The 23,198-nt window shown below is 36.4% G+C and overlaps 1 protein-coding gene across 1 annotated transcript in view; it reads left to right on the forward strand.

Moving 5' to 3' along the window:
* Positions 1-8,998: 8,998 nt before the first annotated feature.
* The window catches only part of LOC128658497 (rap guanine nucleotide exchange factor 4-like), a 66,176-nt gene continuing 51,976 nt past the window's right edge, over positions 8,999-23,198 (forward strand). Inside the window, exon 1 of the mRNA XM_053712839.1 lies at positions 8,999-9,204. Within this exon, the coding sequence (XP_053568814.1) occupies positions 9,140-9,204 (65 nt within the window). The 5' untranslated portion in view covers positions 8,999-9,139. The remainder of the gene's footprint in view (positions 9,205-23,198) is intronic.

The raw sequence follows: 23,198 nt of genomic DNA on the forward strand, positions 1-23,198 counted from the left end.
CGCTCTTCAAAATTGTACTACTTCCGAAGCTTTGCTATATGTTTCAAAATCTCCCTATCATCTTGAAAAGTTATGATATTAAAAAATTTAACACCGCACTCCGTCACTTTATCTGGTACTCAAAAAAACCTAGAATTTCTCTACAGAGACTAAATTTACCCAAGCAAATGGCTGGTCTAGCATTGCCTGACATATATTTGTATAATTTAGTTTTCCTAGGACGCATAGCAGCAGATTGGATCGCGGAGTCAAATCATTTTTCAGATTATGAGCTTGAAACAAATATGATCTACCCATTGCAGCCTATAGCACTGCTTCATCTTCCAACTAAAAGTATCCCTAAACAAGTGAAAAATCTTACAACTATATATTCAATAATTTTAGCTTGGGGGAAGATAGGAGCTCGCGCTGAAGTAGATACTAACATTCCTAAGTTTCAAAGTTTTCTGGGGAACCCTGAATTTCAGGAAGGAACACAGTCTGTGATATTACAACAGTGGTCTAATCAAGGTCTTCACTGGGTATCTCAACTCTTTTCAGAGACAGGAAATATTAAATCCTTTGAAGATTTAAAACAGGAGTTTAAACTTAATAATAAAGATTTCTTTGTTTATCTACAAACCAGACATTATGCATCTCATCTTCTTAGTAAATTTTGCTGGAAATGGTCTTGGGGCAAGTTGGATAATTGGATAGTATTGTGTAAAGCAGGGCACTTCTCTATTGCCCCATGGTATAGCTATCTTGTTTCAATTAAAGGAAATTTAAACATGGAGAAAATAGCTTCAAAGTGGACAAATATCCTAGAGATAGATGCAGTAGACAATATATGTGTGGTCAGATCTCTGAGATTACTTTTTGAGTCTTCCATAGCTGAAACCTGGAGAGAGTCCCATATAAAACTTCTGTATCAGACCTATTTTACTCCGGATAAAGGATATAAATGGCATAATAATTTTAACAAATGTCCAAAATGCAATTTACCAGCAGCAGATTTAGCGCATATGATTTGGAATTGCCCTAGACTCAACCAATTCTGGAAAAAGATTGAATTCTGGCTACTCAGAGTGATGAAAATTACATCTTTTTCGCTCACACTCCCTATAATCATTTTTCTGATATCTAATACTAGGAATTTTTCTGATGCCAAGATGGTAAATGTAACTATCTTGGCAGCCAGAAACCTTATCTTTAAAAAATGGAAAACCAGATTTGTACCCTCAATTGTAGAAGTAAGGAATTATCTTAAGAAACAATTTCTAATTGAACAACTAGCCACAGATCTGAACTCAGAACAAGAAATAGTAACTTTTTTCAGGAAATGGGCCAAATTTATTAAAATATTTACACCTTCAGAAATTGATCATCTGATCTTTCCGTTCAGAAACTCTGAAATTGTTTTACTAGATAACTGGTGACTTCAGGAGGGCGTGGGGGGGGGATCGAGAGAGAGAGAAATATTATTATTACCTTGAAATTTTCTTTTCTTTTTTTTTTTTTTTTTTTCTGCCGCTTCTTTACGCTGGTGGCTATCCATTGTTTTGATCTGCTTCGTTATGTCTCAAGAATAACATTGGGGAATATAAACTGCAAAAGATATACAGATTTCCGTTTATTTGAACCATAAAGTTAAATAAGAGGTCTCTTTTAACTAATATGTAAAGAGGGTAATTTAGACTTTGGTCTTCTTCTTCCTTATATTATGTTTACATTATGGATGCAGTATTAGCTTATAAGATTGCATTATGTGTGTGAATGTTTAACTTAAAGAGAACTTAATCATGCATTCTATGTACTGAAAATAGGAAAATTTCCAGCTAGATGTACCAATATATTCTTTTTTTCTTTGTTTTTTTTTATTTCTTCTTTTTTTTCTTTTGAATTTAGTAACAAGAAAAAATGAAACTTGTTGTTCTAAAGCTAATTACTGTGTAAATATAATAAATCTCACCTGGCCCTGCGAGGTGCAGGGAGATTGAATTCATTTACTTGTACACTCTGCTGGATATAAATAAAAAAGTAAAAAAAAAATAAAAAATTGCATGCTCTATCTGAATCATGAAAGAAATACATTAGGCTTAGCATCCCTTTAATAATCCTTCAGTTGCCTTATCTCAGGAAGAGCATATGCAGATAGAGGCTAGTAAAGGGCCTATTAGTGCTTCTGAGCATTCTAAGCACAGATACTTCAAATTATGCTTTTACTAGAGTAAGGGTAGCCACTATGTTAGTCATTGTCCTGTGGTGTGAAACTTGAGGTTCCTGCTACTTATAGAATCCATCCAGTTTTTCATGTGTCCCAGATTAGGACATTTAGTGATAATCCTTTTTCTCAACGTCATCTTCCTCTTCTTGCATTTGTGGCTGGTGTGGATGAATTTGATGCTGAAAAAAATTTGGACTCCATTATTTATTGTGGTCATATCCAATATCTGATGAAGTGGAAGGGCTATGGTTCAGAGGAGAACTCTTGGGAACCTTCAGACTTACACTGCCAGGACTGGTGGGCACGCTATCCTGGAGAGGTCTGAGGCTGTAAAGACTTGGGGCTATGCTAAGAAGCCATCAGTTTAGCATGTCCAGTAGTGCTGTGAGTGAACTGTTTGTGTACTAGGATAGTGCTATTTATACCTTCTCTATTAGAAATTACCTTTGCTGTATCTTTGGAGTTAAGACTGAATGGAGGGTGTTTAAAGGTCATCTCTAGAGCCGTCTCCCATTCTCTGATTGGATATTTTCAAATGAAGACCCTGGCAATCTTGTTCTTGGACCCTCCTCCCCTTACTAACCCTGGCAAGTTATTTGGACTCTTATCTGCCTGACCCTTACCTGCTTTGTCACCTAAGTACTGATTATGGTTAAAGACTTTTGGAATTGTGCCCTGGCTTATGAGTTTATTTCCTCCTGTTCTGATGTTTGGGCTCTGACAGATTACCTGGTGCTGACGTTTGTCTTTCCTTGTTCTGTTGTGCTCAAGCATACTTGCATACCCATTGTCTTATCTAGAGATCTGCTGCCTGACTCAAATTTGTTACTGCTTCACATCTCCTGTTACCATGGTTCCAGCCTTCTACGCAGGTAATAACTAATAACATTATTACCTTATAACACTATAACTTTCAAAAGCGGCTGTTATAGATGTAGATCCATTGCCTAAGCATATTTATCAATTGTCTGTAAGCTATCTTTCTATGCATTTTTTCTGCTTAGAAAAATTGCATCATATTTTAAAAGCATACACATGAACAGACCAATCAGATTTGTAAAAGGAAAAATAAGAGCTTAAAGACCGCTTTGAAAACAGGAATGCCTGTGATAATTTCTCTGTAAAATGCATGATCCACTGAAAACAATATCAATGACAAATTGTTTCAAATACACAGCTACTGCCAGGCCATTCCAAGAAGAACCCTAAGGCTGAACAATGATAGTGTAGACAGCACAAGAGCATAATCTGACCATACATTGGTAATGTGACTTATTACTAGTAGGAGCACAAATATAACAAGTGTCTGTCTAATGTATATCACACTCTGGTACTGCAGTATGAACATCAGGAGACAAAAGGAACGTAAAAAAGCCAAGAAAATAGGTATGGATACAAGAAATCAGAAGGTACCAAATATGGCATCAAGCAGATTAAAAAGCGAAAAGGGCATGAAACAGAGAGTGTGTTATTATGTACAAAAATGATGCTGCATAAACTAAAGTTGCAGAAAATAAAGCATGTCCTCATTAGGCAGAAAAAGTAGAAGCTGTATGACAGTTACCCACAAAGGCTTAGAATACAAGTGGAGCACAGGGAGCACTGTTGCAGGACTGTGCTTAGATTAGCATGAAATCTGTTATTAGATGTCCATGGAAAACAGAATAACCAGAGAATATCTTTAGTGCGCCTTATACTTTTAATTGATAACAAGGCCCCGCTAAACATATTACAAGTTTTGTCTTATGTACATAACAGAGAGCTAAAGAAACTTTATTGTTAGAATAAAAGTAGAGAGAGAAAGAGAGAAGGGGAGAAGGAGAGAGAGATAATATTTTTCACTCCATTTGTAATCTAGTACAAAATATGAAATAACACAGTGGATAAACTATGTACTCCATTTAGTATTGAACTGTAATGTATCAGTTTCTCTTTCTGAAATGCAAAGCATATACAGCATACAGATCAATTCTACTTTATTTTTGTGAATAATATTAGAGACTTTTTGGTATTTCTTCTGGCTGTCACTTAGTGCTCACATGCACCTAGATTACAAGTTTTGCGCTCGTGTTTTAACGCGGAAAAAATGGCAATTTCAGCATTAAAACAGCAACGCAGCCATTACGAGTCTTGTCGGTATAGCTGTACCGCAAGCCTTTTAGCCTGTAACGCAACGTCAGTCCCCCACTCGAAAAAATTAAGTTTTTGCATGGGATTTCCATAGTGCTGCCATTACAAGTTTTGCGGTGAGGCTAAAAAGCATTTATTAATCCCTGTTCCGCCACTCCCCGACATCGCCGCCACTATACTAAAGTTATTAACCCCTATTCCCCCGCACCCCAACATCGCCCACACTATAATAAAGATAGTAACCCCTATTCCGACGCTCTCTGACACTAAATAAAGTTATTAACCCCTAAACCTCTGGCCTCCCACATCACTACCACTAAATAAACCTATTAACCCCTAAACCGCAAGCCCCCACATCGCCAAAAACTAAATTAAACTATTAACCCCTAAACCTAACAACCCCCTATTTTTAAATTAAAAATACAAGATCCCTATCTTAAAATAAATAAAAACTTACCTGTGAAATTAAAAAAAACCTAAGTTTAAACTATATATTAAAGGGACACTGAAACCAATTTTCTTTCATGATTCAGATAGAGCATGCAATTTTAAGCAACTTTCTAATTTACTCCTATTATCAATTTTCTCCATTCTCTTGCTATCTTTATTGGAAAAAGAAGGCATCGAAGCTATTTTTTTGGTTCAGTACTCTGGACAGCACTTTTTTTTATTGGTGGTTGAATTTATCCACCAATCAGCAAGAACAACCCAGGTTGTTCACCAAAAAATGTTCCGGCATCTAAACCTACATTCTTGCATTTCAATTAAAGATACCAAGTGAATGAAGAAAATTTGATAATAGGAGTAAATTAGAAAGTGGCTTAAAAGGTTATGCTCTATCTGAATCACAAAAGAAACATTTTGGGATCAGTGTCCCTTTAAACTGACATTACTACTATTATACTAAAATTAAAATAACTATCAATTAAATAAATTAAATTACAAATTAAAAAAACCTAACTCCCCTCCCCTGAACTCCCTTAGCATTAATCCAGCTGTTTGTAGATCACCTTCTTAAGACCTGACTACAACAGTGCAACTCTTGGCAGGGCCTTCTACCCATGTGATCCCTATAATTGTTTTGTTGTACTCAGCCTTTGTTTATAGCACTGCGTAATCTGTTGGCGCTCTACAAATAACCAATAATAATAAAATAATAACAATAATAACTCTACTAAAAAATACTAAATTACAAAAAATTAAAAATATTAAAGTACAAAAAATAAAAAACACTAAATTATGAAAAATAACAAATGAAATTATCCAAAATAAAAACAATTACACATAATTTAATAGCCCTATAAAAATAAAAAAGCCCCCCCAAAATAAAAAAACCCTAGCCTACAATAAACTTTTCCCTGTAAAAAAATACGTAGACCCCCCCCAACAGTAAAACCCACCACCCAACCAACTCCCCAAAATAAAAAACCTAACTCTAAAAAAAAACCTAAGATACCCATTGCCTTCAAAAGGGCATTTGCATGGCATTCAGCTCTTTTTCATTGCCCTTAAAAGGGCATTTAGCTCTTTTAAGAAAGCGCAAAACCCTAATTTAAAAAAAAAAACACCCAAAAAAAGTTTAAAAAAAACCTAACACTAACCCCCGATGATCCACTTACCGTTTTTGAAGTCCGGACATTAAGGCAGCGAGAAGTCTTCATCCAAGCGGGAGGTCTTCATCCATCCAGGCAGCGTCTTCTATCTTCATTCAGACGGCACATTCTATCTTCATCCCGGCAGCGCGACGTGGCTCCATCCTGAAGACATCTGGCGTGGAGCATCTTCTTCATATGGTCGCCGCCGTATACTGAATCTTCAATGCAAGGGAGCCTTTTCAAAATGGTGTCCCTTGCATTCCTATTGGCTGATTTGATTTTGGAAATTCAAATCAGCCAATAGGATGAGAGCTACTAAAATTCTATTGGCTTTCCAAATCAGTAAATAGAATTTCATTAGCTCTCAACCTATTGGCTTATTTGAACAGCCAATAGGATTTCAGTAGCTCTCGTCCTATTGGCTGATTTGAATTTCAAAATCAAATTAGCCAATAGGAATGCAAGGGACGCCCTATGAAGAGGATGCTCTTTAGGATGGAGCTGTTCCGCAGGGATGAAGATAGAAGATGCCACATGGATGAAGATAGAAGACGCCGCCTGGATGAATGAAGACCTCGCCGCTTGGATGAAGACTTCTCGCCGCCTGGATGTCCGGACTTCAATAACTGTAAGTGGATTGACAGGGGTTAGTGTTAGATTTTTAAAAAACTTTTTTTGGGTATTTTTTTTTAAGTTTAGGGTTTTGGGCTTTCTTTAAAGAGCTAAATGCCCAATGAAAAAGAGCTATGCACATACAAATGCCCTTTTCAGGGCAATGGGTATCCTATATTTTTTTTAGAGTTATGTTTTTTATTTTGAGGAGTGGTGGCTTTTACTGTTGGGGGGGGTCTTTGTATTTTTTTACAGGGAAAAGAGTTGATTTCTATAGGGCAATGCCCTACTAAAGGCCCTTTTAAGGGCTATTGGTAGTTTATTGTAGGCTAGGTTTTTTTTTATTGGGGGGGCTTTTTTATTTTTATAGGGCTATTAGTTTAGGTGTAATTGTTTTTATTTTGGATAATTTCATTTGTTATTTTTTATACTTTAGTATTTTTTTATTTTTTATACTTTAGTATTTTTTTATTTTTTATAATTTAGTATTTTTTATTTTTGGTAATTGTAGATTTAATTTTTTAGTAGGTTATATTTTTTAATTTGTAATTTGTAATTGAATTTGTTTAATTGATAGTTATTTTAATTTTAGTATAATAGTAATGTTAGTTTAATATATAGTTTAAACGTTTTTTTTATTCCACAGGTAAGTTTTTATTTATTTTAAGATAGGGATCTTGTCATTTTAATTTAAAGGGACACTAACCCAAATGTTTTCTTTCATAATTCAGATAGAGCCTGCAATTTTAAGCAACTTTCTAATTTACTCCTATTATCAAATTTTCTTCATTCTCTTGGTATCTTTATTTGAAATGCAAGAATGTAAGTTTAGATGCCGGCCCATTTTTGGTGAACAACCTGGGTTGTCCTTGCTGATTGGTGGATAAATTCACCCACTAATAAACAAGTGCTTTCCATAGGTCTGAACCAAAAAATAGCTTAGATGCCTTCTTTTTCAAATAAAGAAAGCAAGAGAAGAAAGAAAAATTGATAATAGGAATAAATTAGAAAGTTGCTTAAAATTGCATGCTCTATCTGAATCACGAAAGAAAAAAAATTGGGTTCAGTGTCCCTTTAAAGTTAGGGGTTTGATAGGTTTAGGGGTTAATAGTTGAATTTAGTGTTTTGAGATGTGGGGGGCTGGCGGTTTAGGATTAATAGGTTTATTTAGTGGCGGTGATTTGGGAGGCCAGAGGTTTAGGGGTTAATAGCTTTATTTAGTGGCGGCGATGTCGTGGAGCGTTGTAATAGGGGTTAATATCTTTATTATAATGTGGGGGATGTTGAGGTGCGGGGGAATATGGGTTAATAACTTTGTTATAGTGGCGGCGATGTTGGGAGTGGCAGATTAGAGGTTAATAAATTTATGTAGGTGTTGGCGATGTCGGGGGCAGCAGATTAGGGGTGTTTAGATGTGGGGTTTATGTTAGGGTGTTAGGTTTAAACGTAACTTATTTTTCCCCATAGACATCAATGGGGTCGCGTTACAGAGCTTTTCATTCCGCGATCGCAGGTGTTAGATTTTTTTCTAACACTCTCCCCATTGATGTCTATGAGGGAAAGCATGCACAAGCACGGCAAAACAGCACTTGCATTCTGTGCGGTATGGAGCTGAACGCATCCATATCGCACGCACAAGGCGGCTTTTCAAAAACTCGTAATGACAGCGATATGGAAGGTGAAATAACGCAACTTTTGTTGCGTTCCTTTCGCCCCCTCTATAGCGCAAAACTTGTAATCTAGGTGATTGTCAGCAAGCTTTAGCAGATGTAGTGCTAATTCTCATTACAGCAGGATTTGCTGTCCATGGTGCTGTATTTGTCTTATTCTCTGCTGTATTATATTCAAGACACAAGAGAAAACAGAAGCACCATTTTTAATTTTTTCTGTAGTGTTGTATAAATAATGTAAAGAGGTTACATATGCACAAACCATTTTAATATGACATGGGGAATGATTACTGGAGTAGCAACAAAAATAGTTCTACATGATCAGATTGATTTGATATAATATTAAAGTGTTTAGTGTGACATTTTCTTTAAAAAAAAAAAAAAATGCAATGCAATATATTTTACCCCTACATGAGCTAAACAGATACATGCATAGCATCCATTGCTGTTGCTGTAAATACTGCAACAGATTACATGTACCTATTAAAATATTATATAAACATCATTGCCTGCAGGAAATTATAATACAGAAATAACCTAATCCGTTTTCTACTCAACAAAAAAGCAAACTGGTTTTGAAAATCATATTGAAAAGAAATGTACCGTGTGAGGTACTGTAGTTAAAGCTCACAGCACCTCAGCCCTCCCCTCCCCTTTTTATTCCATATCTCTCCAGAAGAGTTCAGCTGAGCCAGAGGGTCTGCAGTGGTGTCAGCCTTTTGTATGGCTCAGCTACTGTATTGTGCTATTGCAACTAGGAAGTCATTACAATTTCAGTAGCTCTATTATGTGATGTATAAGAAAGCATAGAGGTTTTCACTATATTAGCCTACAGACTGATTTCTTGTTGACAGAAAGCATTCTTAGTTTTCAAACTGGTTGTGGTACTTTGGAAGCTGTACAGACATATTGGCAACGGTCCAAACATGGTTGCTGCTCACGCTGCACATTCTTCCTCATCTGCAGAATGGATTGCCTGCTTAGATAAAAGGTACCGACCACCCCATGTAAAATGCTGAACGTTTTGTGTGACAATCATTTTGCATGGCATTTTAATTAGGGAAAATAGGTCTACAAATATTGGATGGAGAAATATAAAAGCAAAGACTGCATGCATTATTATTTTTTTAACTTCAGTGTATTTTTGTATTATACACGCACAAAGGGAAAGGATGCAGGAATGATGGTGATAAGCTGCTGAATTTGTAGTTTGTCCTTGTGTTTAGACTGAAGGTCTGCATTATACATGCCTGGAAAAATCAATAAACTCTGTGTGTCCATTAGGAAAATAGCTGCCAATGATGACTAAGCATACACTTAATATAAAATAGTTTTAATACAAAAATATGTTTTTACTGCAATTTGAGCCTCCTTGGGAAAATGTAATAGTTTGGTAGGGTCTGTTCTTTTGCCCAATTTGAATACCTTGCTAAAAATGTTAAAATATACTTTTTCTTATGTGATAATACAAATACATATTATAGTTTGCTCATTATGCAGCAGTATGTTCCACACAAGGAAGCATCTAATTCTCATTCATATACATTACTTATCATTTATTTATTCACAATCGCATTAGTTTTATTATTTCTCAGAATGTGACATGCAATAAAAATGTATTCTTTGTGTAGGATTATATGAATTGTATATTATATTAATAGTTTTGAGACTATTTTTTTTAATTTTAAACAGTTACATGAAATAGTACACAGACACATATTTTTAAAACAAATAATATATATGCAAATGTTTAAATATAGTGAACCAGTAAATACAACTATTGGGTGCATTAAGTGTATAAAGTATTAGTTATCTGGTTTAGCCCCACCCATATTCTAAATATTCTTGGAAGTTTTCTCTTCCTTATTGGCTAGCTGTCAGTGCAATGGTAGTGTTCTTACTAGGTTTGCATTGTGTAATATAGAGACACGTGTCTGTCTTTTATTTAACCTAAAGGGACAATAAACCCAAACATTTTCTTCCATGATTCAGACAGATAATACAATTTTACACAAAATTCCAATTTACAGCAATTATCTAACTTGCTTCATTCTTTAGATATCCTTTGTTGCAGAAATAGCAAGGCCCATGGGTGAGCCAATCACACGAGTCATCTATGTGCAGCCACCAATGAGCAGCTACTGAAAGAATATCAAGAGAATGAAGCAAATTAGATAATAGAAGTAAATTAGAAAGTTGCTTAAAATTGTATTCTCTTTCTGAATCACTTTTGCAAGAAATTGGACCCCGTGCCCTCATATTTATTTGTATTACAAATTGCATTTATATGTGTCCTACGTCTCCTGTATTATCTACGCCTTACTTATAAAACACTGTAGAATTCGCTTTTATTTATAGGTAGAGATAACATTTATTTTCAACCCTCACAATTGGACTTGCAAAAATAAATTAAAATGTAAAAATTAAAGGACCAGTCAGCACATTAGATTTGCATAATAAACAAATGCATGGCAACAAGACAATGCAATAGCACTTAGTCTGAACTTCAAATGAATAGTAGATTTTTTTTTCTGACAATTTTAAAAGTTATTTTGAAACAAATCAGTAAAGAACTGAAAAAGAGTACAAATGTAGCACTCACAACGTTAATAAGTAAATAATTTATATCAGAGCAAAGGATGAAAAAAGAAAATAAAACTTAACTTTTATTAAATGTTGCTAAAAAAAGGGCACAGAGGTAACTTGTTTTAAAAAATGCATATGTCTACTTCAACAAGGTGATGTAACAAAAAAATCAAGTTAGGAACAAGATAAAAACCTCACAGTCTAAATAATACCTTAATAGTAGGTGACCCTAGGAAATTCTATATCTTACACAGACTAGATATTAATGTACTATCTGCGCTCCCTGAGGGTAGTAACCAGTGCCTGTAAATAACCAAATAATACGGCAATGGTAAAAAAAAAAGTCAAACAATCCTCTGGTGATAGCAGAGACCTTTACCTTTTAGTTACCGATAGTAATACTTAGTGAGAAAAGTCAAAGCTCATACTAGGAAAACAGACATGTTGTATTCGCTGTCCAGAGTATGAATAATAATACTGCCTGCAAGTGTGAGTCAGTTGTTTTCTCTCTGTAAATATCAGAGACTTATATCTGTCAATTATCGTTATTAAGGCGATAATTTGGATAGTCAGGACTCTCTGGTAATTCAGTGACCTATACCTTTTAATACCAGAGATCATAGGTCTACATCTAGTTCCTATACCTTTTAATACCAGAGATCATAGGTCTACATCTAGTTCCTATACCTTTTAATACCAGAGATCATAGGTCTACATCTAGTTCCTATACCTTTTAATACCAGAGATCATAGGTCTACATCTAGTTTCTATACCTTTTAATACCAGAGATCATAGGTCTACATCTAGTTCCTATACCTTTTAATACCAGAGATCATAGGTCTACATCTAGTTCCTATACCTTTTAATACCAGAGATCATAGGTCTACATCTAGTTCCTATACCTTTTAATACCAGAGATCATAGGTCTACATCTAGTTCCTATACCTTTTAATACCAGAGATCATAGGTCTACATCTAGTTCCTATACCTTTTAATACCAGAGATCATAGGTCTACATCTAGTTCCTATACCTTTTAATACCAGAGATCATAGGTCTACATCTAGTTCCTATACCTTTTAATACCAGAGATCATAGGTCTACATCTAGTTCCTATACCTTTTAATACCAGAGATCATAGGTCTACATCTAGTTCCTATACCTTTTAATACCAGAGATCATAGGTCTACATCTAGTTCCTATACCTTTTAATTACCGATAATAAGTATGAAAAGTCAAAGCTTATATCAGAAAACAAACATGGTGTATTCGCTATTTGCTCTAAGTATGAGCTGTTATTTTCCTCTCTGGAAATACCAGAGAGCTATACCTGTTAATTTGAAAAGTTATGTCTATTTCCACTCCCCCTGTACCATGTGACAGCCATCAGCCAATCACAAATGCATACACGTACCATGTGATAGCCATCAGCCAATCACAAATGCATACACGCTTATTCTGTGAATTCTTGCACATGCTCAGTAGGAGCTGGTGACTCAAAAAATTTAAAGGGACATGAAACCCAAAATGTTTCTTTCATGATTCAGCTAGAGAATACAATTTTAAACAACATTCTCACTGACTTCTACTATCTAATTGGCTTGATTCTTCAGATATCCTTTGTTGAAGAAATAGCAATGCACATGGGTGAGACAATCACACGAGGCATCTATGTGCAGCCAATAATCAGCAGCTACTGAGACTATCTAGATATGCTTTTCAGCAAAGGCTTTCAAGAGAATGAAGCAAATTAGATAATAGAAGTACATTAGAAAGTTTAAAATCATGAAAGAAAAATTTTGGGTTTAATGTCCCTTTAAATATAAAAAGACTGCACTTTTTTAATGGAAGTAAATTGGAAAGTTGTTTAAAATTGCATGCTCTATCTAAATCATGAAAGTTTAATTTTCACGTGAGTGTCCCTTTAATGATTTTATGTTGTAATTAAGTTTATTTAACATTTTTTTAAGTCATGTTATTAAGTGGAATGTTGCTTACCTAAATTATTATTATTATTATTAAAAGACAAATAATAAAGCATATATAGATTGAGAAAGAAAATTTCTTATAATTGTTCTTCATAATTAAGCAAATTCACAACAAATTGAAGGACTTCAGGGGGACATATATTTTAAAGGAATGTAGACAGAGGAATATAGAGGTTTAAAAACCGAATGCGCTCCACTTGTAATCCAGTCCTAAATCTGTATATATATGAAAATAGAGAATGTCCAAAGCTGATCACATGACCATCTAAGTATTATCTGATCAATGTCACCATACAAATGATTTACTCTTTACAGCAACCTAATGACATTGTGTTATATTTTTCTTGCTAAAGTAAAAGACACAGAGAAGAAACCTCATTAAATGTAGCCACCAATTAGCAAGCGCTATCCAGGGTGCTGAACCAAAAATTGGCTGGCTCCAAAGCTTATTGTCCTGCTTTTTCAAATAAAGAATGGAAGAGAACAAAGTAAATTGATAATATGAGTAAATTAGAAAGTTGCTTATAATTGCATGTTCTAGCTAAATCATGAAAGAAAAAATTTGGGTTTAGTATCCATTTAAACTTGCATGATTCAAATAGAGCATATGATTTTAAGACACTTTCAATTCACTTTTATTTTCAAATGTGCTTCGCTCTCTTGGTAACCCTTGTTGAAAAAGAATATGCACATATCCTGCACTAGTGGGAGCTAGCTTCTGATTGGTGCCTGCACACATTTGTCTCTTGTGATTGGCTAACTAGAGGTGTTCAGCTAGCTGTCAATAGTGCAATGCTGTTCCTTTAGGTCCCTAAAACAGCCAAACAATGCATGCTCTTAAACAAACTGTAAACCTCCCAAGGGTGCACAGGCTTATGTAATCTCCCATGATACATACAAAACACGGAAGTGGACTGCACTCTCAGACTAGACCAGGTACACATCCTATGACCCTCAAAATGCACAGCCCTGTGTGCTCAATAGCACTCACAAATAGCTGTACAGCCCCCAGTGCCCCAGACAGTTCACAGTTTGTTTGAGAGTTTGCATTGTTTGGCTGTATTAGGGACCCAGGATGGGGAGATACTTTGACGTGGTTCCTGGACTTGACCCATTTGGCCAGATGTGGTAACTAACTCTTCCAGTTTTGCTTTTAATCTTAGCTAAGTGCTTGCAATTAAGTGACAGTTGTTTTGTAATTTTCCTTATTGGCTTTGCACCCTGACTTGTCTGGGGTTAACTGCCTGGGGCTCTGGGAAATGTACAGCTACTGGTGAGTGCTATTGAGCACACAGGGCTGTGCATTTTGAGGGTCATAGGATGTGTACCTGGTCTAGTCTGAGAGTGCAGTCCACTTCTGTGTTTTGTATATATCATGGGAGATTACATAAGCCTGTGCACCCTTGGGAGGTTCCCAGTTTGTTTGAGACCATGCATTGTTTGGCTATATTAGGGACCCAGGGTGGGGAGAAACCTTGACGTGGTTCCTGGACTTGACCCTTTACCAGGTGTGGTAACTAACTCTTCCAGTTTTGCTTTTAATCTTAGCTAAGTGCCAGTTGTTTTGTAATTTTCCCTATTGGCTTTGTACCCTGACTTGTCTGGGGTTAACTGGCCAGATACTATATAGGAAGGTGAGATTATCCTCGAAATGTCACCAGAATAAAGAAACAGCGAAGTTTGTCTGAAATCCAATGAGTGCGGTCTGTATACTAAATAGCACTAGAATTAAACTTGTTCTGTGCGTCGGGCTGCACTCGTATTATGAGTTTAAAGGGACATGAAACTCAAAAAATTTATTTTATGATTCAGATAGAGAATACAATTTTAAACAACTTTCCAATTTACTTCTATTATTTAATTTGCTTCCTTCTCTTGTTATCATTTGCTGAAAGGTTTATCTAGGCAAGTTTAGGAGTAGCAGAGAACCTAGGTTCTAGCTGTTGATTGGTGGCTGCATATATATATATATATATATATTGTGATTAGCTCACCCATGTGTTCTGTTAGAAACTAGTAGTGCATTGCTGCTCCTTCAAATAATGATACCAAGAGAATGAAACAGATTAGATAATAGAAATAAATTAGAAAGTTGTTTAAAATTGTATTCTCTATCTGATTCATGAAATACATTTTTTGGGTTTCATGTACCTTTAAAGTAAAAAAAACTACCCCACTTGTGCGCAAACCCAATCCCATATTCTCATATTCGCTAACCTGACATAAAAATATGAATATTTCACATTCCAATGTTCTTAACATAGCAGAATGTGTTCTTTTTATTCATAAATACATATTTCAACATATACTGTATCTGATGGTATTTTGGTACAATTTATATTTTGACATGATTTTATTTATATATATATATATATATATATATACACACACACACACATGCATATACATACACACAGATATATATATTTATGAATAAAAAATAACATATTCTGCTAGGTACAGAACATTGGAATGTGAAATATCTACAGTTACTATTCACTATAACACGTTATTAAATATGAATATTGCATAAATATGCTTTTTCATGTTTTCACCTACTTAACTGAAAAGAGCTCCAATGCACCTACATATATATATATATATATATATATATATATATATATATATATATATATATATATATATATATATATATATATATATATAAAACTATACACACATACATATGGATTTATGTGTATATGGATGTCTGTAAATACAGGGAGTGCAGAATTATTAGGCAAATTAGTATTTTGACCACATCATCCTCTTTATGCATGTTGTCTTACTCCAAGCTGTATAGGCTCGAAAGCCTACTACAAATTAAGCATATTAGGTGATGTGCATCTCTGTAATGAGAAGGGGTGTGGTCTAATGTCATCAACACCCTATATCAGGTGTGCATAATTATTAGGCAACTTCCTTTCCTTTGGCAAAATGGGTCAAAAGAAGGACTTGACAGGCTCAGAAAAGTAAAAAATAGTGAGATATCTTGCAGAGGGATGCAGCACTCTTAAAATTGCAAAGCTTCTGAAGCGTGATCATCGAACAATCAAGCGGTTCATTCAAGATAGTCAACAGGGTCGCAAGAAGCGTGTGGAAAAACCAAGGCGCAAAATAACTGAGAAAAGTCAAGCGTGCAGCTGCCAAGATGCCACTTGCCACCAGTTTGGCCATATTTCAGAGCTGCAACATCACTGGAGTGCCCAAAAGCACAAGGTGTGCAATACTCAGAGACATGGCCAAGGTAAGAAAGGCTGAAAGACGACCACCACTGAACAAGACACACAAGCTGAAACGTCAAGACTGGGCCAAGAAATATCTCAAGACTGATTTTTCTAAGGTTTTATGGACTGATGAAATGAGAGTGAGTCTTGATGGGCCAGATGGATGGGCCCGTGGCTGGATTGGTAAAGGGCAGAGAGCTCCAGTCCGACTCAGACACCAGCAAGGTGGAGGTGGAGTACTGGTTTGGGCTGGTATCATCAAAGATGAGCTTGTGGGGCCTTTTCGGGTTGAGAATGGAGTCAAGCTCAACTCCCAGTCCTACTGCCAGTTTCTGGAAGACACCTTCTTCAAGCAGTGATACAGGAAGAAGTCTGCATCCTTCAAGAAAAACATGATTTTCATGCAGGACAATGCTCCATCACACGCGTCCAAGTACTCCACAGCGTGGCTGGCAAGAAAGGGTATAAAAGAAGAAAATCTAATGACATGGCCTCCTTGTTCACCTGATCTGAACCCCATTGAGAACCTGTGGTCCATCATCAAATGTGAGATTTACAAGGAGGGAAAACAGTACACCTCTCTGAACAGTGTCTGGGAGGCTGTGGTTGCTGCTGCACGCAATGTTGATGGTGAACAGATCAAAACACTGACAGAATCCATGGATGGCAGGCTTTTGAGTGTCCTTGCAAAGAAAGGTGGCTATATTGGTCACTGATTTGTTTTTGTTTTGTTTTTGAATGTCAGAAATGTATATTTGTGAATGTTGAGATGTTATATTGGTTTCACTGGTAAAAATAAATAATTGAAATGGGTATATATTTGTTTTTTGTTAAGTTGCCTAATAATTATGCACAGTAATAGTCACCTGCACACACAGATATCCCCCTAAAATAGCTATAACTAAAAACAAACTAAAAACTACTTCCAAAACTATTCAGCTTTGATATTAATAAGTTTTTTGGGTTCATTGAGAACATGGTTGTTGTTCAATAATAAAATTAATCCTCAAAAATACAACTTGCCTAATAATTCTGCACTCCCTGTACATATAGAAACATATACAAACATATGTATGCAGTTACACACACACACACACACACACATATATATATATATATATATATATATATATATATATATATATATATATATATATACTGTATATATGCACATCTTTAGACATGTATATGTATGTATCTATGTTACAGTCCTTTGCCTGCTTTTTTTTCCCCTAACACCTGAGATCTCATATCTTTGAGCCCTTATAACTTTTTTTGTGCAATATTTGATTTTTTAATAATTTTTGATAGTGTTACTATCAGTGTAACTGTATCGTGTAATGTATTTTTGATGTGCTTTGTGACACGTTTTTTGTTTCATGAAACAGTTAACCACAGCTCTGAGGATGCACTAACCCGAGGATGCACTAACTAACTGAGCGTTAACTTCAATTGCTCTATATAGCAATCGCGTTTACTTTCATTTGTTATATGAGCGCAATTTAACTTGCACGCAAACGATCACAAAAGCCCGACATTTCCGCTCCACTCGTAATCTGGCTATGTGGGAAATGCAATTTTTGTGTTTGCTAATTCTCAAAGACTATTTGTTACTGCGACATTGTGAATTTGAGAGTGCAAACTTTTTACTTTCAACTTGTAATAAATCGGCTAGTGCAAAAAAAAAATCTAGCATTTCTAACACTAAAGCGTGAGCGCAAACTACCGCTCCTCTCGTAATTTAGCCCTGTGTATTTATGTATAGCACATAAACACATACTCGTAAGTCAATATTCACACTCACACACGCTCACACACACACACATTCTCTCTCAAACACACTCTCTCACACACACACACACACAGAAATACAATGACTCACACAAAGACACACTCTCACACACAAAATAAGAATTTTTCATCAAAAAAGCAAGTCATTTCTATATCTTAGTCTATATCCTAGACAATACTTACCAAGTGAGATTCCCCTCCTATAAAATGATCACCTGATCAGATTACCTATCCCCATTCCTAGTCTGTCCACCATAGGATGGAAGAAAAAGGGATGGGACCTTGGTAAGTATTGTCTAGGATATAGGCCAAGATATAGAAATTACTTGCTTTTATGATGAACATTTCTTATTAATTTGGCCTTCCTAGACCAATACTTACCAAGTGAGATGAATACAAAACAGTACAAAAAACATAGGGTGCGAAAGTAAGACCCCCCCCCCCCCTTAAAAGGCATGTAAAGTAAAAGCAAGGCAATATAAATTCTCTCTAATATAACACAACTAAATATATTGTGCCAAACTAATTAAAGGAAACTGAAGGATAGAAAGATAGGAAGGGATTTCTAACCATAACCAAAAAAAAAAAAAATAGAAACCTCCTCCAGAAAGGCCAATATCTAGACACTGTCCCAGCCATTCAAGCCATGAGCCTTGTCAGACCAGATTATTCCCATAGATGATTATATATATATATACACACTATATGCATAACTACTAATGAAATTCCAAAACAATGTAAGAAATTGGAAATGTTCTATTGTAACTAAAATGATAACCATAGAAACACTTACCTTAGAAAAGTAAATGATGAACCCAAAGCAATATCACCAAAAAATATATGAACCAATGACTGAAAAACAAAAAAACAAACTATAAACCCAAATCCACCAGGCACTAAAAACATCACAGAAAGCTGAAAGCAAATTATATATATATATATATATATATATATATATATATATATATATATATATATATATATATATATATATATATATACACACACACACACACACACACACACACATATATATGAAACTCCCAAGATCCAGCACACACTTCACTTAACACGTCCAAAAAACATATAAGACTCTAATAAGTATAAACACTCTTTAAATAAACATGCTAAAAATGAAAAGAAAAATGTACATAAACAAATCATGTAAATAAAATCAGGTTGTGGTCACAACTTACAAATAGAATAAAAATACTCAGAACAGTAGTATCTCTCAAATATTCCTAAAATCTAGCAAAACAACGTCTCTAGGCTCTAAGCAATTCCTGTGTGTCAAATGAATAGCCAATTAAGGTGCATGTAGTAGTTCCTAAAAGAGGGAATCAGCAAAAAAATACTGATACAAAAAATACAGAAAGTAAATTATTTTATCCGGTCGATTTGAGCAATATAGTTGTATTGTCTATGTAGTATTGAATAGTCACTGATGAAGAAGCAAAGTCCTGGATACAATAGTAAAATACTATATCTGGTCGATATGAGCAATATAATAGTATTGTCTGTACAATATAAAATAATCACTGATAGGAAGGCAAAGTTCCGGTGTTGGAGCAATGTGATAATTTTAGAATAATGACAGAAGTTAAAAAGTCACTTATAAGAAGGCAAAGTTAAACTTATATGTTGTATGCCATTCGGATAAGGCAAAGTAGTGTGCCACTCGAATAAGGCAAGATAGTGTAAAGTTGGTTACTGGCTGGTCAGTGTTGAGATATTCCTTATAGATCGATGTTCCTTACCAAACCTCTGATGTGGCTTGTATTTCTTACGCAGCCGCATTTTATGACAGACTAAAACCTGTTTGTTTCCAACTCGCTGTTATCGATGCTCAACAGTGGATGTACAGCGTCTGCGCTGTCAGTTTGGTCATCTGACCTTCTGCCAATCAGGAAGCTGGTTTTTCGTTCTGGCTCCAAATTAAAAAATAGAGGTGTCCTTGTTACTCAAATGATATTAGAATTTCATAGGGTTCAAGTGTCTGAAGAGACAAGTCTCTTATCTACACGTTTCGGCAAGTTCTTCCTTTATCAAGATGACTTGTCAGAGATCATGTGCTTCTATTTATACTTATTTTTTATACTTATTTGCAAAACAAGTATGTGCCTTTAAGTATCGCTATTAAATATGCCTTTAAGAATGAAGGAAGACGTAATAGGAAATAAGTATAAATAGAAGCACATGATCTCTGACACCTCTTTTTTTTTATTTGGAGCCAGAACGAAACACCGGACACTGATCATTGGGCAATCCATTACATTAAGGTACCGCTACAATGTAACTCCTTGTTTGATTTGCCTCATCTTGAATCTTATGATATCAGGCTCTTAAAGAGACATTGTTTCTAACAGTTTTATAAACAAAACCTCTATTTTAATAGACTGAAAAAAATAGGACACATCAGTTGTTGCAACGGTCAGTCTATTGATCAACCAAAGACGTTTTAATCCACACAGAGCTCTGTGACTGAATGAATGTTTGATTGAGTGGATGGCGATTTTGTTTGTAAGGCAGACATTTATATTGGAGTGTTGAATTTTTATTAGTGTTCAATGCCTTTACTTTCCAAGAAGGGGAAGAATTTGACTTTGAAATAGTTATGAACAAACTCAGTGCTCACTTTGTGCCCAAAAGAAATGTGATTCATGAGAGGGCTTGTTTTCACAAACGTGCTCAGCGTGTGGGAGAATCTGTGGAGTCATTTGTGCGCAGCCTGTATAAACTAGCTGAATTCTGTGAGTTTGGTGTTGCTAAGGAGGAGCAAATCAGAGACAGAATAGTCATAGGAATTGCAGATGTTGAAGTCTCACTGAAGCTACAGTTGGAGGCTGATTTAACATTGGATGGGGCTACTAGGATGGCCGCCAGAGTGAACTGGTGAAAAAGCAAAGTGCTGATCTGAGGTCCGATAGTATTGTGGATGAAGTGCAGCAGTTCAGGAGAACTGCTAGTGAAAGGCACAGTGTGAGCGGTAGACCAAGGGCAACAGATAGGCCCAGAACCAGATAGGCGCAGCATGCTCGCTGCACGCGGTGTAACCGTACCCATGATCAGAGTGTCGTATGCCCTGCTAAAGACAAAAGATGTAGAAAATGTAACCGAATAGGCCATTTTGAAGTGGCGCGTAAAACTGAATACATTAAGGAGATGCAGGTGGATAGTGACCAGGAGGGTCAAGAAGTGTCCTTTGTAGGGTCTGTTGTTGAACGGTCTGGTTCAGATGAAGATTGGCGGGTTACTCTTACTGTAATGGGAGCGAAAGTTGCCTTTAAGATCGACACAGGAGCAGACATCACTGTTATGTCCCTTGCAGCATTTATCAAACTGCCTTGACAGCCTCAGCTGGCGAAAGTTACAACAAAAGTTCATAGTCCTGGTGGCCGCATCGATTGTGCGGGGAAATTTCTTGCCATCTGCGAGTACAAGCAGAGGAAATTCACCATGTGGGTACATGTGATAAGAGGTAAGTGTGTTAACAACCTATTGAGCAGAAAAGCAGCCTGTGGTTTGGGCCTGGTCGCCAGAGTGAATGAGATTTCAGAAGATATGTTTGGTGAATTGGGCCTACTGAATTGTAACCCAGTACGAATATCACTTAAAGGTGACGCAGTCCCATACAGCATTACCACTCCTCGTAGAATTCCGTTCCCGCTCATGCCTCAAGTGGAGAAGGAACTTCTGCGTATGAAGAATATGGGAGTTATTGAAGAGGTTGTTGAAGCAACTGACTGGTGTGCCCCCATTGTGCCTGTTGCGAAGAAAAACGGGAAGGTATGCACTGCGTAGACTTGAAAAGGCTGAATGAGGCGGTAAAGAGAGAGAGATATGTGCTGCCAACACTTGAAGACATAGCTCAGAAATTGGCTGGAGCGAAGTTCTTCTCTACATTTGATGCTTCCAGCGGCTTCTGGCAGATACCTCTAGATCCAAAGTGCCGCAAACTGACTACCTTCATTACACCGGTAGGTCAGTTTTGCTTCTGCAGACTCCCCTTCGGGATATCCTCTGCTCCTGAAATCTTTCAAAGAGAGATGAGTTCTCTCCTAAGGGACCATGAGGGCACGGCAGTCGTCATGGACGACATTTTGGTGCATGGGTCTACATTGGAAGAACATGATCAGCGATTGAGCGGTGTGCTGCAGACCATTAGAGAGTCTGGGCTGAAATTAAATAAGTAGAAATGCCATTTTAGGAAGGCTGAGTTATGTTACTTTGGGCATATTATCAATGGGGATGGCATCAAGCTCTTCTGATGTACATGAGCTGAGACAAATATTGGACCTTGTGAATTATGTGGGCAGGTTCCTCCCAGATTTATCCACAATACTACACCCAATCACCGAGTTGCTAAAGAAAGATGTTGTCTGGGTCTGGGGACCTTCACAGGAAGAATCTTTTGTGCAGGTCAAGTCCCTGCTGGGGTCTGCCCCAGTGTTGGGGTTCTACGACCCTTCTAAACAGACTGTGGTTAGTGCTGATGCGAGCAGTTATGGGTTAGGGGCCGCCCTCCTGCAGTTGAATGAGAACAAACTACAGCCCATCGCCTACTGTTCCCGTACACTGACGTCTGCTGAGTCAAAATACACCCAAATTGAGAGAGTGCCTGGCTGCAGTTTGGGCCTGTGAGCGCTTCCAGCGTTACCAAGTGGGTTTAGAGAAATTTAGTCTGGAGACTGACCATAAATCACTAGTCCCTCTAATCAACTCCTATGATATTGACAAACACCCCTAAGATGCCAGAGACTTCCGATGAGGCTGCTCAGGTTCAATGTTCAGGCAGTGCATGTGCCGAGGAAACAACTGGTAGTGGCAGATACACTTTCCAGGCTCCTGCTGGCTGCTGCTGAAGAATCTTCAATGGAATCTGATGTGAAAGTGTATGTAGTTTCAGTTCTGGCATCCAAATCCATTTTGTCAGGGAAGCTAGAGCAAATAGGAAATGAGAAATATTTAGATACTGACCTTCAAGAAATTATTAAGTACATAAAAGAAGGTTGGCCTGAGAGCCGGGCAGCCTGGTTGTCTTTAAAGGGACATTATACATTCATTTTTTCTTTGCATAAATGTTTTGTAGATTATCTATTTATATAGCCCATAAAGTTTAATTTTAAAATAAATGTATAGTTTTGCTTATTTTTAAATAACATTGCTCTGATTTTCAGACTCCTAACCAAGCCCCAAAGTTTTATATGAATACCGTCAGCTACCTTCTCCAGCTTGCTCCTGTTTTTGTAAAGGGTCTTTTCATATGCAAAAGAAGGGGGAGGGTCTTATTTCCCACTTGCTGTGGGCTTTCCAGCTATCTTTTCAACAGAGCCAAACTGAAAGCTTCTAAGTAAGTTTTTAAACAGTTTTATACTGTATTTTTACATCAGTATCT

Source organism: Bombina bombina, chromosome 1 (genome assembly GCF_027579735.1).
Source record: "Bombina bombina isolate aBomBom1 chromosome 1, aBomBom1.pri, whole genome shotgun sequence".
In the NCBI taxonomy this organism is placed as follows: Eukaryota; Metazoa; Chordata; class Amphibia; order Anura; family Bombinatoridae; genus Bombina; species Bombina bombina.